Source organism: Lithobates pipiens, unplaced genomic scaffold (assembly GCF_037356315.1).
Source record: "Lithobates pipiens isolate NorthernLeopardFrog02 unplaced genomic scaffold, aLitPip1_a1.2 Scaffold_10, whole genome shotgun sequence".
Taxonomy (NCBI): Eukaryota; Metazoa; Chordata; class Amphibia; order Anura; family Ranidae; genus Lithobates; species Lithobates pipiens.
In genome coordinates this window covers 160998430-161016364 of record NW_027507686.1, presented here as the reverse complement: position 1 = coordinate 161016364, position 17935 = coordinate 160998430, and the positions used below count along the sequence as shown (strand labels likewise).

Below are 17935 nucleotides of genomic sequence, written 5' to 3'. Positions count from 1 at the left end.
ACAAAGAAAATTCTTTAAGCAATTAAAGAAGGAACGGATTAATTTTCCTTTTATCTCTGAGCTAGGTGAGATTATCACAGATGAATGGGGCAAGGTGGAGAAGAAAAATTCCATGCTATCAAAGGTTTCGAAACTCTATCCTTTCAATGAAGAAGAGGTGAAGCATTTGGAGTCAGCGCCATTAGTAGACGCAGCAGTCATGAGGTTGGTGAAACATGTCACTCTTCCCTTAGAGGATACCGTGTCTTTTAAGGACGTTCTGGACAGACGAATTGATGCTGATTTGAAGAGAGTGTATCTCACAGCAGGAATGGCCTGTAAGCCAGCGCTAGCTCTGGCCGCTATGTCCAAAGCAATGGAGATATGGACAGATAGTGTAGATGAGACACTTAGAAATATCTCTGAAGATACAGCTAAGAGCTCCCCTATCCAAGAGCTTAGGCTGGCCTCCGCCTTTCTTGGGGAGGCCTCTATCGACATTATACGCCTGGTGGCTCGGGTGATGCTTTCTTCTGTTACGGCTAAACGGGCTCTTTGGCTCCGCCCCTGGCTGGCAGACCCAGCCTCTAAACAAGTATGGTGCCGCATCCCCTTTGAAGGGTCCTCCCTTTTCGGCAATAAGTTGGATGAGGCTATTACCCGAGCCACTGGTGGGAAGTCGGGGTTCCTCCCCCAGGACCGGCGTTTGCAAGCCCAGAGAAGGTCTTTTCCAAAGGGACAGTACCAGGAACGAGCCAGGGAAGCTCGCAGTTACAGACCAGGCCGTGAATTTTCCAGGTCCTGGAAATCAAGACAATCCTCTTTCAAAAAATCTACAAAAAGTGATTTGAAGGGAGAGAGGGAACCAACTAAATCCTTTTGAGGTTGGGCTCGCTCAGACAGGGCAGGTGGGGGCTCGTCTTTTCCACTTTCGCCATGTCTGGGCAGCCTCGATCCAAGACTTCTGGACCGTCAAGACCGTCTCCTCAGGTCATGTTTGGACCTTCAAGGAATCTCCCAGACTCAGATGGGTCCCCACCTCTCTCCCGGCCTCAGACGAAAAAAGGCTAATTCTTCTAGCCTACGTGGAATCTTTGTTGGCTCAAGGCGCCATTATCCATGTTCCAGTCATTCAGCGAGGCATGGGAATCTACTCTCCTTTGTTTATGGTCCGGAAAAAGAGCGGGGCCTGGAGGCCGGTCATAGATCTAACCCACTTGAACAGTTTTATCAAAAAAGAAAAATTCAAGATGGAGTCTTTATCCACAATTCAACAATCTGTCCAAGCAGGGGATTGGATGGTCTCCATAGACCTCAAGGACGCCTATTTTCATGTCCCAGTTGCAGTAAATTACCAGCAGTATCTCCGCTTCTCCGTGGGCGAAAGCCATTTTTAATTTACTTGCCTTCCCTTCGGGCTATCAACTTCTCCTCGTGTATTTTCAAAAGTATTGTTGGCAGTGGTAGCTCTTCTGAGAACCAAAGGGATTCGTCTACATCACTACCTAGATGACCTTCTGTTGTTGGCTCAAGACAAGGATCAACTTCTGGTACACAGAGAGCAGGTCATCTCCACCCTACAGGAATTCGGGTGGATCTTGAACTTGGAGAAGAGCCAGCTGGTCCCATCTCAGCGGCTGGTGTTCTTAGGGGCCCTATTCAACACTGTCAGAGGCACCATCTCATTACCAGAAGAGAAGTTGTCAGTGGTCAGGGACAGAATCCGTCCAGCCCTCTCTGCCTCTCATCTCCAGGCTCTCCAGTGCCTGAAAATTATAGGCACTATGGTAGCGACAATCCCGATGGTGAGGTGGTCACAGTGGAGGATGAGGCCCTTTCAGAAGGGTTTCCTTCATCAATGGTCAGGCAGCAAAACCCAGCTGATTCGGATCACCTTATCCATGAGGAATTCCCTTCTGTGGTGGCTCCAACGGGAAAATCTCTGCAACTGCCATTCCATTCTCCCCATCTCATGGGTCACCATAACAACAGATGCCAGCAACAGGGGTTGGGGCGCACACTGTCTGGCGGAAGTGGCTCAGGGCACCTGGATTCTCCCCTCCAGAGGGACGGTGTCGAACATCCTGGAGTTAAGGGCAGCTTTTCAAGCTCTGCTAGCCTTTCGGCATCTGATTTCAGGAGCCTCGGTCTCACTCAGGCTAGACAATACCACAGCAGTGGCGTACATAAGAAGGCAAGGGGGTACCCGAAGTCTATCCCTTCTCCAGGAGGTGGAACCGATCATGACCTGGGCTCAGAGGAACCTGAAGGATCTGACAGCATCTTATGTCCCAGGGATTCAGAACGTTCAGGCAGACTTTCTTTCCCGGATACTTCTGGACAACAACGAGTGGTCTCTCCACGAGGAAGTGTTCAACTGGATCCTGACGATGGGGCTCTCCCCAGAAGTCGACCTGTTTGCCTCCCCTTGCAACAAAAAACTAGAGAAGTATTATTCAAGGTACAGGGATCCTCAAGCCTACGGGGTGGATGCCTTGACAGAGAAATGGTGGTTCCACAAGGCCTATGCCTTACCCCCAACTCCTATTATTCATCAGTTCCTGAGGAGACTCAGGTCAGAGACAGCAGAAGTGATAGCCATAATTCCCTATTGGCCCAACAGACCCTGGTTTCCGCTTCTGATGCTCCTCAGTGTCAGGGATCCAATTCCTTTACCATCCAGGCCAGACCTTCTGTCTCAAGGGTCGAGATTTCATCCTTGCCCGGATCACCTGCGCCTAAAGGCTTGGTTTTTGAAAGGGGACGGTTGAAGGCTTTAGGCTGTCCTGAAGAAGTCATTCCCACTCTTCTTAGTGCTCGAAGAAGCAGTACTAACCGGGTATATGAGAGAATTTGGGCGAAGTTTGCAGATCACTTGTCTTCAAGGTCCAGTTCCTGTAATACCCTGACAGTCCGGGACGTCTTAAGCTTCTTGCAATCAGGATTGGATATCTCCCTTTCGGTTAGTTCTCTCCGGGTCCAGGTTTCAGCAATTTCAGCTTTTTCTGGAGTCGCATGGGCCAATCATCCCTTGGTCCAACAATTCTTCAAAGGAGCAGTCAGGCTTAGGCCACAAAGGAAGCCTAGATTCCCCAAATGGGACCTTCCATTGGTTCTAGATTTCTTCTCTCAACTTGACAGAACGCTCTCAATCAGAGAATTAACCCTTAAAACCTCTTTTCTGGTGGCCATAACTTCGGCGAAGAGAATCTCCGAAATTCAGTCTCTAGGTACAAAGGAACCTTTTCTCACCTTCTTTCCAGATAGGGTGGTCCTAATTCCGATGTTGGGGACAAATCCCAAGGTGATCTCTGTTTTCCATGAAAACCAGGAAATCACTCTTCCTACCTTCAATTCTGCTGGAAGTCAAGATCCACATCCACTCGATTTGGGAGTTACTCTAAAACAATATCTGGATATTACAGCTTCTTTTCGTCAATCTGACTTCCTCTTCGTACTATTCAACGGGAAAAGTAGAGGCGCCAAGGCCTCCGTTAGATCCATCGCTGCTTGGGTGGTTCAGGCAATTCAATGGGCTTATAGAGAGAAGGGCTTGGCTCCTCCTGAGGCGGTTACAGCTCACTCTACCAGAAGTCTCTCAACCTCATGGGCAGCTTCGCGCCACGTTGCACCTGATGTAATCTGCAGAGCGGCCTCCTGGTCTTCTATTCATACTTTCATGTCTCACTATTGTGTTGAGCCAGCTTCCTTATCCTCTGTTGATTTTGGTTTGAAAGTCCTGTCGGCCGACAGTGTTAAATAAATCTTTTGTTCAGCATTTTTGCCCACCCGGGTGTGTTTGGCGAGTTATTTCCCACACGTTGCTGCCATGGAGTCTGTCAGGAAAATGGAAAATTGCTATCAAAATACTTACCGTAATTTTCCTTTCCTGATGGACTCCATGGCAGCAGGAGTTCCCTCCCAAATGGCTGGAGTAGGCTAGTTACCGAACACGGCCAGGGGCAGGGAGCAAAGATTTATGGGAGTAGTGTCCTATGGGTAGTGGAGGCGGGACTTAACCCACACGTTGCTGCCATGGAGTCCATCAGGAAAGGAAAATTACGGTAAGTATTTTGATAGGAATTTTCCATTTTATAGTGTGGTAATGTCAGTGATTAACATGAATGGCAGCGGGGGGCGTGGCCGGATGAGGGAGTGAGAGAGTGAGTGTGAATGCTGGGCGCACCGTCCCTGTCTCCCCTCGCTCCCCCTTGATGGGAAGAAACCAGCCTGGAAACAGAAGTGGCGTCTAGCCATGCACTGAGCCCAACACAGCAGTCCCATCCTCCCTCCCACTGAGCCCGTGGAAACTATCCGACCCGTGTGAGCGGCTGTCTCCAGCGTCACGAGCAGCGAGGGAGATCTCGCGGGCGGCCGTACTATCGCGAGCTCCTGGCTCGGCTTGACTGCGGTGAGGTTGGAGGAGGGAACTGAAGGAACCCGAGGGAAGTTACACAGCGGCAGCTGGATATCGCGAGCTTTGTCAAGCAACCCAGCAGGGCGGGCCGTTCGAAAATTGAAGGAGATGTCTTAGAGAGCGGAGGTCTGGCTGGGGAGCTGAGGAGCTTCTGAGTAGCCTAAGGCAACTGCCTAGGCTAACGGTAAAACGGGAGAGAGTCGAGGGGGTGAGAGGAGAAAGGAGGAGGGAGCAGGAGCTGGGGAATGTAAATATAAATGTCAAATGAACTGTACCAGCTGTGCTATTTATTAAACACAACTTACCAGGAGGAAGCAGCAACCAGGCTCGAGCGCAGCTGGGGCTCTCAGTGCGGTTTAGCAGCCCTGCCCCCCTTGGTGGAGCTGGTGGAAATTCTCTCCCTTTCTCTCCCCCCTATATGACCAGCTTGTCGTGTCCTTGGATGGAGGAATTGAGTCAAAGCAATTGCATAGTCCTACATTACAATTGTGGAGAAGATAAGAGTGAGTAGGGAGCGAGAGTTGGAAAATGTCCATGGTCACTGTTGCTCTTAACAGCTAACATAACATCCCCTCCTTCCCCTTCATCGGTAGCTCTGGCGAAAACGTTCCTTTTTTTCGCATGGTTAGTTTGTTGTTGAGCTCCTGGACTGAGGTCATTGTATTACATTAACTGCACTGCACTGCACTGATTTGCAATTAACTATACGGACCACTCAAAAAGACAATTGCAAGGAAATAGAGCTGTCATTGTGCCCCCCCTCCCCCTCCTGGTAGCAAGTTAGGCCCCTTCTTTCCCCATTGGCCATACTCTCCCCCTTTTTTTTTCATCTCTCTCCTTTTTTTCTGGAGGTGCATTTTGTTATATCTCAGCAATACTATCAGCTAAGTAAATATTAACTCTGGTCGTTATACCATGCTCAGTAAACGTGCCACTGAGGACGGTTCGCTTAGTGAGGGGAACCAAAAAACCCGGGCCGCCAAAGAAAAAGCAAGCCAGGCATCTGCTGTAGCAGCCGCAAAACTCGAACGCTTTGCCCACGCAACCTCTCCTACCAGAAGGGGACTCCATCATCAGCCAGCAGGGCAAAAAAGGCCACAGGGGGCCGCTTCGGATAGGAGAAGCACCAGCCAACTAGCACCAAACCCAGCTCGTTCACCCATTGGAAGTAAGGTGAACGACTCGGTTCTGGCAGCAAGCAAGATAGCACATAATACAACAGCTTTAGCGGAGCTCCCTATGCTAGGGAGCGGTGAACCTACACTACGCGACATACTGCAAGCAGTTAACGAATGCAAAGTTTCTATTTGTGGTCTCGATAATCAGCTGAGTAGTATTAAAACGGAATTACACTCTATGGGCCAATTACTGAGTAATACAATGGAAAGAACCACGGTACTAGAAGGAAGATTAAGCATGGTTGAGGACGAGTTCCTCCCACTACAGCAAAAAATGACCGGGCTACAGAAACAAATAGCTACGCAAGCATTAAAATTAGACGAAATGGAAAATAGAAATCGCAGGAATAACGTTCGCCTGATTGGTCTTCCAGAGGGGAGTGAGGGCCCTAACCCTATAAACTTTCTGGAAAACTGGTTTAGAGAACTTCTGGGTGACACCTCTTTTACTCCACTTTTTGCCATAGAAAGGGCTCATAGAGTCCCCTCAAGATATCGGGCAGCAGAGGAACGTACTAGGCCATTGATTTTGAAATTCGTGAATTACAATGATCGCACTATTTTGATGCGCAGGACTAGGGAATTGAGGGACATCTTCTATAAGGGGACCAGGGTATCGTTTTACCCAGATTTCTCACCAGACCTACAGAAGCAGAGAGCAGAGTTTATCCCCATCAAGCGAACTCTCCAAAAATATAAGATAAGCTACGCACTCTTGTACCCTGCCCGGTTGCGCATAACTGCTCTGGGCTCAACCTTTTTTTTTTGGGCGCTCCATATGAGGTGGAAAAGTGGCTGGAGAAACATAAAAAAGATCTCTAGTTCTCCTTAGAATTATCACGACTGGAAAACTAGTTTTTTTGAGAGGTTTTTCCTCTCCCCCTTGCTTCCCCCCCCCTTTTTTTTTTGGTTTCTTATTTTTTTTTTGTCTTCCAGAATGAGAACTGCACAATATTCGCACGAGGAAAATTTTATTAATCAGTAATATTGAATGTATAAATGGGAGTTACAGCTTTAAGGAGTGTTATGTCACTAAAGGGTCACTTATTTGCGAGGAGGGGGGTGGAAGGGATATGGAATGAATAGAATTATACAGTATAAATTTCACTATAAATGTTTAATAGGAATGTATTAGGGGGGTAGTATTGAGCATCCCCTCCCCCCCCCCCCCCCTGTTTTTATTTTTTCTAAAGAAGGAAGGGTAGAGGGTAAGGGAGAGGGGGGAGGTAAAGGAGGAGGGAGAGAAAGGAGAAAGGAAAGAAAAGAGGGAAGAAATTAAATAGATGAGAAAGTGGTTAAAGTAGATAGCATATTTAATGGGAGGGGAGGTATATAGATTTCCTCTCTAGATCGGCACAAGATTTGAACATTTACTGGGGGGGGGGGGGGGGGAGGGGATGAAACAGGTGAATCTATATTGCACAAATTATAATATATAAGTTCATGGGTAAGGCACTATTTAGGGAGGGGGGGGGGGGGGTTATTTTTATTTTTTTGGCTCCGTTCTTTTTTTTTTTTGAGAAAGCGGTTAAGTAGCTCGTATATTTATAGAGAGGGGAGGCGTATGGATTTCCTCTCTATGAGATTGGCACAAGAGTCGAACACTTTTTGGGGGGGGGGGGGGGGAGTATATGAAATACGCGAATAGGCGAATTGCACAAAATATAATATATAAGTTCATTGGTAAGGCACTATCTGGGGTTTCCCCCTTTGTTGGTTTTTTTTTTTCTTTTTTTTTTCTCTCTGGTAAAGTTGGGTGTAATGGAAGGCTAGTTTAAGTCTACGTTATTCAAATGCTACCCAAAGAGGAGTGGGAGAGCGAGGATGAGGGGAGGAAGCCTAGGGAGTTTTTGAGTTTCCAGGTAAATCGGGGGAAAAGGGGGAGTGGGGCTGGGCGCTTTGGGATCTGAGTGTATGGAAAATTGGGCCACAATAGTGACCCCCAGGGGATGCCCTGATGGGCACGGGTGGGTAGGGGGAAGGGTTGGGGGGGTGGGAGGGAGGGCGGGGGGGTGAGTGGGAGGGTAGTAGGGATGGGGGGGTACTTCGAGCACGCACTGCTGGTATGGGAGGTTCGGGTGGGGGGTGGGGTGCGAGGGCCCGTCGAGGGAGGACGGGTCCCCTCCCCCCTCCCCCAGCCGGTATAGCAATCATCAACGCTCATGGGTAGTGTACATATTATTTCATGGAATGTGAGGGAGTTGGGGGATCCAAAAAAGAGAGCAGCAGTCATGTTGGAAACAGAGAGGGGGGGGCCCTGGCTTGCTTTTTCTCCAAGAGACGTATTTAACCCCTAGCACAGCCCCACTGTTAAATAACCGGAAATTTCTGGCATATTACCATTCCTTTCATACATCATATTCTAGTTGAGTGAGCGTCTTGGTTAGAAGGGGCACGCATTTCCTGTGTAAGGAGCCCTCTATTGATGAGGAGGGGAGATTTGTTTTTTTATATGGTCTGTTGGGCGGGCAGCAATATATCCTAGCTAACATTTATATACCTCCTCCCTTCAAGTTGGAGGTTATGTATAAATTACTGGCGTTTTGCTTGGGCAAACCAGGTGTTCCGTGGATAGTATTAGGTGACTTTAACGAAACGTTGGACGGGTGCTTGGACAGATTTCCTAAACCAGATGGGGCTAGAATAGGGTGACTGCAGGGTTTCTTATCCGAAATAGGATTAAATGATCTGTGGCGAATACGACCTCCTCAGGAAAGGCAGTATTCTTGTTTTTCTAGTACCTACTACACATTATCAAGAATTGATATGGTTTTCGGAAATAAAGAGGCGGCGGAGGTGGTACAGGATATAGAATACGGGGCAAGGGGGATTTCAGATCATTCCCCCCTGTCCATGATAGTGTCTTTGGGAGCTAGAACAGGCCTAGGGGAGTGGAGGATAAACCCTGGCTGGTTGGAATTAATGGGCAGCTCAAGCCCCTCTCAGGATAAGATAAGGGAATTTCTTCAAATAAACAAGGGCACAGCTCCACCTGGTATAGTCTGGGACTCCCTAAAAGCCTATATCAGAGGCACATTAATACAGCAAATTGCAATAATTAAGAGGAAAGCCCGAGAACAGGAGCTAGCTACAAGAAATAAAGTTACCCTGGCGGAGAGCGCATATATAGAAGCTCCATCGCCCGAAAGTCAGAAGGTATGGCTGGATAGCCAACAAGTTTACAAAATGGCTCTTTTAAAAAAGGCAGAGAACAGGCGTATATTTCAACGCCAGCATTATTTTGGCGAAGGGGAGAGGGTGGGTAGAGCCCTCTCCCTATTGGTCCAAACTAACGGCTCCCCAACAGTAGCTCAGGTGATTAAGTCACCAAATGGCGATCTTGTTTCTAGCCCCCCTGCGATCATGAGGGTACTTCATGATTATTATAAAAACCTATATAAATCAGTTACGCAGGGTCAAGGCAGCCTTGTCTCTGACTTTTTACTTCAATCAGCAATTCCAACATTACTAGAACAGGACAAATTGTCCCTCGAATTACCACTCACGTTGGAGGAGTTAAAAAATGCAGTAGCTGAAATGCCCAACTATAAATCCCCAGGCCCAGATGGGCTACCATCAGAAATTTACAAGCGCTATGGGGAAGCGCTGTTGCCGGAACTCTTGGAGACATTGAACCATGCATTAGAGGTGGGTGAATTTCCCGCCTCGATGCTAGAGGCCAATATTATCTTAACACTTAAGGAGGGGAAGGATCAACAGGAAGTCTCATCATATCGGCCAATATCCCTGTTGTGCTCGGATATTAAAATACTAGCCAAGGCCCTAGCAATCCGCTTAAATAAATATATCCATAAACTAATACATCCAGACCAGTCTGGCTTTATCCCGGGTAGGGCAACCAGCACTAACATCAGAAGAGTTTTTCTTAATGTTCAAACACCCAGGGATAATGTTGGGCTGGGAGCTATTCTAGCCCTGGATGCTACTAAGGCCTTTGACAGTCTGGAATGGGGCTACCTGTGGAGAGTGTTGGAGAGGTTTGGCTTTGGCCCCTTATTTATCCAATGGATAAAATTGCTGTACAACAAACCTAGGGCCAAAATCAAGTTGGGAACTGAATTTTCTGAAGCATTCCAGCTGGAGAGGGGAACAAGACAGGGGTGCCCATTGTCCCCCCTCTTATTTGTATTAGCTATGGAGCCCCTGGCGGTCTTGGCAAGATCCCGCCTGGACATCCAGGGATTACGGCGTGGAATAGTAGAAGATAAAATTGCCCTATTCGCGGACGATGTCCTGTTTTTTATTGGAGATATGGACTCTACCCTGAACAGAGTTGTGCAGTTGATGGGGGAGTTTGGTCAACAATCCGGTCTAGAAATTAACTGGAATAAATCAGCTCTCCTGCCACTGCCCAGACCGGGTGATCAAATGGTGTTGCCAACGATCGCAGGCCTGGAGACGGTGGCCAGGCTGAAGTACTTGGGCATCTGGATCTCGGGGGAAGTAAACCAATATGTTGACGAGAATCTAGCACCATTATTAGCGAAAATGAAGCTGAAACTTAACAGATGGTGTGGCCTCCCTCTCTCCGTGGTGGGACGCTTCAACCTAATAAAAATGCTTTGGCAGCCACAAATACTATATATTCTACACAATTCCCCAATCTGGATTAACCAGAAATGGTTCCAAAGAATGGACTCACTTATCCGGGATTTAATTTGGAAAAAGGGACATGCCCGGATAGGGTTACATACGTTGCAGCTCCCCGTCATGGAGGGAGGATTGGCCATACCCCATCTGAGAGCATATTTCTTGGCTGCTCAACTCCAGCATTTAGCAGGGGCGGGGCTCCAAGAGGGAGGGTCCCCAAACCATAAACTGATGATGGTGGGGGTACCCCATAAGTTATTACCTGAAGTCTTGGAGGCTAATTCATTTGCCTATAGATGCCCCACTAATGTTTTAATGAGGAAGGTATGGCAGAAAGCAAAGCAAAAGTTGGGATATGTGGGAGTAACTGCTTACACTCCCCTATGGCATAACCGTCATCTGAGTGAATTAAACAAGATAGACAGATCTCTAGAATGGGACAGACAGGGGGATTAATAGACTGGTGCACCTATACGAAGGGAATGTAATGAAATCCTTCGAAGATATTGGACAGGAATTCAATGTTTCTAACAGGACGTTTTATAAATATCTACAGTTGAGACATGGAATTCAAGCCCAATATGGTTCACTCGCTATTGAGCGGACTGAAATCCCCCTGCTTCAGAGACTTATGGACTGAAGGCAAGCAAAAGGCCAGATCTCTCGGTTATACACAAAGATCAGAGGAAGGATCTTGAAAGGTGAGGGCCCGGCTAAGAGCAGGCAGGGCTGGATAAGGGATGTAGGCCATGATAACCCAAGAACAATAGGACAAGACGCTCGAGCAGGGGAACCTGGTCTCTATATCTCCATCTCAGCGAGTGTCCCATTTGTTCCTTATATATAGGGTATATTATACCCCCTATAAGTTGTGGAAAATGGGTAGGAAACCTAGAGACGAATGCCCCAGATGTGGGGCATCGGGAGACCTCTTCCATATGGTATGGAAATGTCCAAAATTGTATAGTTACTGGCTAGAAATAGTTCTTAAAATAAACAGGGTTTTTAAGACCACCCTGAAACCGGAGGCCAGGATTTGCTTATTGGGGATATTTGAGGAGGATAGAATTTCTCCTCCAACTAAGCCGTCCATCCTGAGGTGTTTGTACCAGGCCAGACGGCTGATAGCAATAAATTGGCAAGCCAAAAATCCCCCGGTATTTGGACAATGGGTTAACGCAATCAACTCTACAATATGGTGTGAGAGAGCAATGTTTATAAAACAAAACAACTTAAAAAAAATTGGGATATTATGGAACCCCTGGCTGATCAGCATGGGCTACCCCCTGAGTGAGTCTACCGTGAGGGTGGACTAGCACCCGCTTGGTGGGCAGGATGCGGGGGGTTTCTTTCCCCCTCCCCCCGGGTGGGCTTTCTTGTGGGGAGTCCTTGGGGGGGGGGGTGGGGGGCCTCTTTGCCTGTTTCTTGTCTTTATTTTGCTTCCCCTCCATATCGATTGGAGCCCATTACTACCCAGCTATGATCGGCGTGACTGGGGCCGGCAGTGTGTGCTCGAAGAGGGGTGGGGGGGCGGTAAAGGTGCATGGCGCGCTTGCGGCAACATGTGCGTTGGGCGCAGCTTCGCCATTGTATTATTTTGTATGAAATTAAGATCTTTTTGTATTGTGTATAACATTGTTATTTTGTATTTGAAAAATCTTTAATAAAGTAGTATTAAGTATATAAAAAAAAAAATTCTTTATAGTGTAGGTATTTTATAGAAAAAACTACAGAGGCAACTATTATATGCATATAACTTTTCACCTGGTGAACTATATGTCTTTGAATGACATCAATATTACGTAAAAAAATGCCACACGCTTAAAAGATAAGTGCAACTACATCAATATACTAAACAGAACTAAAAACTATCTGATTGCATCATGTATTGCCTAGTGATGGCTGGTACTAGGCAATACATGATGCAATCAGATAGTTTTTAGTTCTGTTTAGTATATTGATGTAGTTGCACTTATCTTTTAAGCGTGTGGCATTTTTTTACGTAATATTGATGTCATTCAAAGACATATAGTTCACCAGGTGAAAAGTTATATGCATATAATAGTTGCCTCTGTAGTGCGTTTATTTATTTTATATTATTCATATCAATTATTTTTTTTTTTTTGGGACAACATCCAACACTAAGCACACTCCCGGGAGTTTTTTACACACCCAACATTACTGGGTGGTAGCACCTTTGTAAGTGCGTTTACAGTTTTTTAGAGTGCAATTTCAATAATCTAGTCCTATTTTGGCACCTTATTTTTTAGTTTTTTCTATAAAATACCTACACTATAAAGAATTTTAATCATACAGAACCACTTAGAGGATATCATATATCCGAATATATACGTTTTGAGAGTCATTTACACATTACTAAATAGAGTAGAAGGTGTAACAGCCCCCTACCTACAATTAGAGTAAGAATAGCGCGACATCAACTTTCCTACATATTTTCCCTAGTGGACACGGCTTGGTCCATATCGGTGTATGCCGCTATTCATATAAATAACCCTTATTAGGAGTAGCGCAGGAATAACTATTTACTATCATCTTGACATCTAGCTTTAAGCCCTGGTTTCAAAGTCTGGAACACTTTCTGCGAGTGGATAGAGTAGGGAGAGGTACTCCGGCTGGTAGGGACAAAACTAGAGGTAGGGAAAGATTCCTGACGAGGAGGTAAAGTGTAGAGATTACAACTTTCCCTTGGGCACGAGACATCCAGGCCACATTCTGACCCTCCTAACAGGCGCTGTCAGTGTGGCTGAAACCTGTTTTCTACACGCTGTTGGATCCATGAGTGTTCCCAGTTGGGCTATTTTTTCCACCGGGTTTATTGTGAACTGTCTTTGCATTAATTCATTGCACCTGGACTGTGTGTGTGTTATTACCGTACCATGCTGCACCCCACCTACACATTGTTGTGATGCAATGCTATGTATTCTGAAAAGCACCCTAACACACCTTTCCGATTACCTTTTTTTGGTGCGTTTTGGTGCGTTAGCTAGCACATCCAGGCGCATGAGCTCCCTTAATGCAAGGCACGTTAATGTTAGCCATACTGTGCTTTAACACAAATACGCTAACACACAGCAATAGTGTGAAGAGGCTCTTAATGTTTCGTTTTTAATATAGGAAAATATATATTAAAGCGGACCTTCAGTAATTTTTTCAACTTTCCATCTATTAAATCTTCTGCCCTTGTTTTTAACTTTGGACAGTTTTTTTTTTTTTTTTCTGCCAGTAAATACCTTATAAAGCCCACTTCCTGTTTCTTGTCTGGTAAAAAAAAAGCCTAGGCTTATGACATCATGCGCAGCTCCCTCTCTCACTCTTGTGAGGGTTTGCCAGGAAAGGAAGGGGAGTGAGTCATAAGAGGGCCAATGAAAGCTGCAGGACTGCAGAGCTGGAGGTGTGCCTCTGTGTGTCTGTGTAAATCCAGGAAGTGAAAAGACAGCAGCTTCAGCTACCCACAGTTAAAATGGTTGTAGCCAGACTTAGTGGAGAGAGCTTTTTTGCAGCATATTTGGCAAGTACAGAATCACAGTGTATATATAAAATAATATGCAAAGTGGTTGGAGGGAAGTTGCAGAATGGCAAAGATGTTTTTATTACAAATTATGTGAGAAGACTGCAGTTCCTCTTTAAGTGAAATCCACTCTATTCTCACCCTCACTATGAACAACTGCTATAACATACATATATAAAATTACACTTAAAAAAAAAAAAAAAAAAAAAGATAACTATTTTCAAGCAGCAGCTGTTACTTTTTATTTTACTACAGAAGTGAAAGACCTGACATATTTCTATACAAATACAAATGAGAAACTATTATTAAAGTGGTTGTCTTTTTGTTCTTTGTAAATAGGTATGAATTATTGTGTGTTCTGCTGTCATTACCTGTCAGATAAATATCCAAGTACGAAGGCTCCAACCAATACTCCTGCCATATATATTGATTGAGCTACCTGTCTCATTTTACGCAGGTCACAGACCAAATCCCACTGCAAGAAAGAGTTAAATATTCACTTTTCAAATAATATTTTTGTGGTAAGTATACTGTAAGTATCCTAGATTCATCTACTGTGGAAAAAGCTTATTTCTGTGTTTCATTTGGGGAGCTATTTGGATTTGAGTGCAGATATTTTTGCAGTTATTTTGTACAGTGTAGGTCATTGACCAGACCTGGTATGTGTTTCTCCTCCAAATGAGTCAACTCATCACATATTGGCACTATACAGTATAGTATGCCCAATAAAGTATGGTAGGTGCAAGTGTTTGCCATTTTGCACAGGAGAGTAGGAAATGGCCAGAAAGGCACCACTTAGCTGGCCAGCTTGAACACACATTGCATTACATGAGCATCAAGAATCCATGTTTTTATGCAAATGTTGCTAGAAAAATGTAAGGGTGCACAGCAGTATGTAGATGGTTAATTCAAAATGATTTGAGGAGAGCCCCCTCACTTACGTTCATGCATGGACAAATATTTAGAATACAGATAATTTGCTTTACGGAATCCCTGGGGTGTAGCTATGTTCAGCAACATCTTATATTTCATCTCAATAGAAGACTGTACACAGCAGCAGCAGTCCCTGGGAAAGTGACTATGCAGGCTCGTCATGCTCTATGACCCCTGTACAGCCATGTGCATGAGGCCCTAATAACAATAGCCTATTATGCCCACATTTTAAAGGCTAACTTCATGTTTACTGTACCTTTAAATGGTTCAGCATGGCCCAAACTATTTATTTCCTTCATTAACAGGTGTGCTAACTGGTGTTGTGGAAATTGTATTTAACCACCTCAATACAGTGTACTTACACCCCCTTCCTGTCCAGACCAATTTTCAGCGCTCCCACTGATTGAATGACAATTAGTCATGCAACACTGTACCCATATGAAACTTGTGTCCTTTTTTCCACAAAAATAGAGCTTTCTTTTAGTGGTATTTAATCACTAGTGTTTTTTTTATTTTTTGTGCTATAAATAAAATAAAAAACTTAAATTTTGTGAAAAAATGCCCTTTTCTTTGTTTCTGTCATAAAATGTTGCTAATTAGTAATTCTTCATAAATTTTAGCCAAACTTTATACTGCTACATATCTTTGGTACAAATATCCCAAATTAGTATATATTATTTGGTCTTTGCGAAATTTATAGAGTCTACAAACTATGGTGCCAATCACTAAAAATTGATCACATCTGATCAGGCCTTCAGTACGTCAGGTGTATCTCATTTCCTGAGACAAAGACAAGTCAGAAAAGTGCAAATACCCCCCAAATGACCCCTTTTTAGAAAGTAGTCATTCCAAGGTATTAAGTAAGTAGCATGGTGAGTTTTTTTAAGTTGTCATTTTTTCCCACAATTCTTTGCAAGATTTATTTTTTTACAAAATTGTCATATTATCAGGTTATTTCTCACACACATCATATGCATACAACAAATTACACCCCAAAATACATTCTGCTACTCTTCCCGACTATGGCGATACCACATGTGTGAGAATTTTACACAACCTGGCCACATCCAGAGCACCAAAATTGAAGTAGCACCTTCAGGCGTTCTACGAGCAAAAATGACACATCTCGTTTCACAACCACCTATTACATTTTTGAAGGCCCTGGAGCACCAGGACAATGGAATTGCCCACAAAATGACCATATTTTGGAAAGCAAACACTCCAAAGTATAATCTATGAGGTATAATGAGTCTTTTGAACGGTTGCTTTTTTTCCAGAAGTTTTTGGAAAATGTGGGGAAAAAAATGAAAACAGTTTTTTTTACACAAAGTTGTGCATTTATAATATATTTCTAACACATAGCATGTATATAGCAAAAATTACACCCCAAAACATATTCTGCTACTCTTTCCGAGTATGGCGATACCACATGTGAGTGACTTTTACACAGCCTGGCCACATAGAGAGGCCCAACATTGAAGTAGTACCTTCAGGCGTTCTACGAGCATAAATTGCACATCTAATTTCATTCTTACCTATCACACTTTTGAAGGTCCTGGAGTACCAGGACAGTGGAATTACCCCAACGTATATTCTATGAGGCATGGGCTGCAGATATGTACTCGGGTACTCTGATGGGCTGCAGATAGGTACACGGATACTCTGATGGGCTGGTGACAGGTACTTGGGTACTCTGATGGGCTAGTGACAGGTACTCGGGTACTCTGATAGGCTGGTGACAGGTACTTAGGTACTCTGATGGCCTGATGACTGGTATTCGGGTACTCTGAAGGGCAGTAATAGGTACTCAGGTACTCATATGGACTGTGACAGGTACTTGGGTACTTAGATGAACTGTGACAGGTACTCAGGTACTCATATGGACTTTGACAGGTACTCAGATGAACTGTGACAGGTACTCAGATGGACTGGGACAGGTACTTGGGTGCTCTGATGGACTGGGATAGGTACTCGGGTACTCATATGGACTGTGACAGGTACACCGGTACTCATATGGACTGTGACAGGTACTCTAATGGACTGTGACAGGTATTTTGATGTGCTGTAAGTGACCGGTACTATGATGGGTGGTGACAGGTCCTCTTTATTGGGGGGGCAATCAGTGTGATTGGTGTGTGTACTGTAAGCAATAACGAGATGTTACCACAATCTCCTCCTCACACACGATCGGTGTGTGAGGAGGAGAACCCGGTAACATCTCGTTACCACAGTTTGTTTACATTTAGTAATCCTTTCACAGCCGATCACGTGGGTAAACAGCCGGCCAATGGCTGTTTACGAGCGTTAGTGACAAGCAGTGTTCCCGGGAACACACCGCCACAGACGTGCATGCGATCGGGTGCATACACCATGCACAGTGGGGGTGGAACCATCTGTGATCGGCCTTGACTTCATCATGGCCAATCACGTGGTAAACAGCCATACCCAATGGCTGTTCAGCCCCCTCGCTGGCGAGCGGTGTTCTCTGTGACACTCCACCACCGAAGGAACAGGATGTGTGCACACGATCGCGTGCATTCCCTGTTTAAATGGGAGGACATCATATGATTCCCTCCTGCCACAAGAGCCGCACTGCCTGGCCATCATTTGACAGCCGGCGGTCGGTAACCAGTTAATATGTATTGTCACAGTGTCTCCCAGTGTCAGCTCTCCTGCAGCCCGCTCTAAAGAGCAGACTGGGGCAGACTGACGCTGGCTGAGACTCGTTTTGGTAGTGGAAAGCTTCTTGAGGATGCAGAGAAGTGTTTGCAGAGTGGGGATAAGTCCGCCAGTGAAGGGCCCCTGTGCAATGTACAGACAATCGTCTGGGGGGGATGTGTTCACTCTGGGACATGTGGTGGAAGAAAAGAGGAAAGAATGGGAAGAGAAGGAGGGAAGACAGGGAAGGTGGGATAAGGGGAAGGAGAAAGGGGCAGAAATTACTAACAAAAAAAGGAAGGTAAGGGTAGGGAGACGAGGCTGAAAACCATCGGATAGGTTAGAGAAGGATGCACATGAAAACAAGGTGAAGGACTATAGGTAACTCAAACTAGAAGGGTTCAGAAATGGCAAAGAATAATTAAGCCATGATTGCCATACATAAAAAAATTAGCTTGCAAGTCATTGAGAGATAAAACATTTTTTTTGACATGCATAACATTTATACATTCCATAAGGTAGGAGATAAGGCTAATTACTAGTATTTAAAAATGCTGCCTCCTTCTATCTATTCTGCATTGCCTGTATAAAAACATTGGTGTTAATAGCTTTTCTTAACATGATCCAGCC

General features: G+C 45.2%; 1 protein-coding gene across 1 annotated transcript in view; it reads right to left on the bottom strand.

The window, feature by feature from the left end:
- The window catches only part of LOC143935094 (solute carrier family 22 member 20-like), a 130981-nt gene that overhangs the window by 91270 nt on the left and 21776 nt on the right, over positions 1 to 17935 (bottom strand). The window contains exon 2 of the mRNA XM_077458713.1: positions 14086 to 14189. Coding sequence (XP_077314839.1) covers positions 14086 to 14189 — 104 coding nt within the window. The remainder of the gene's footprint in view (positions 1 to 14085; positions 14190 to 17935) is intronic.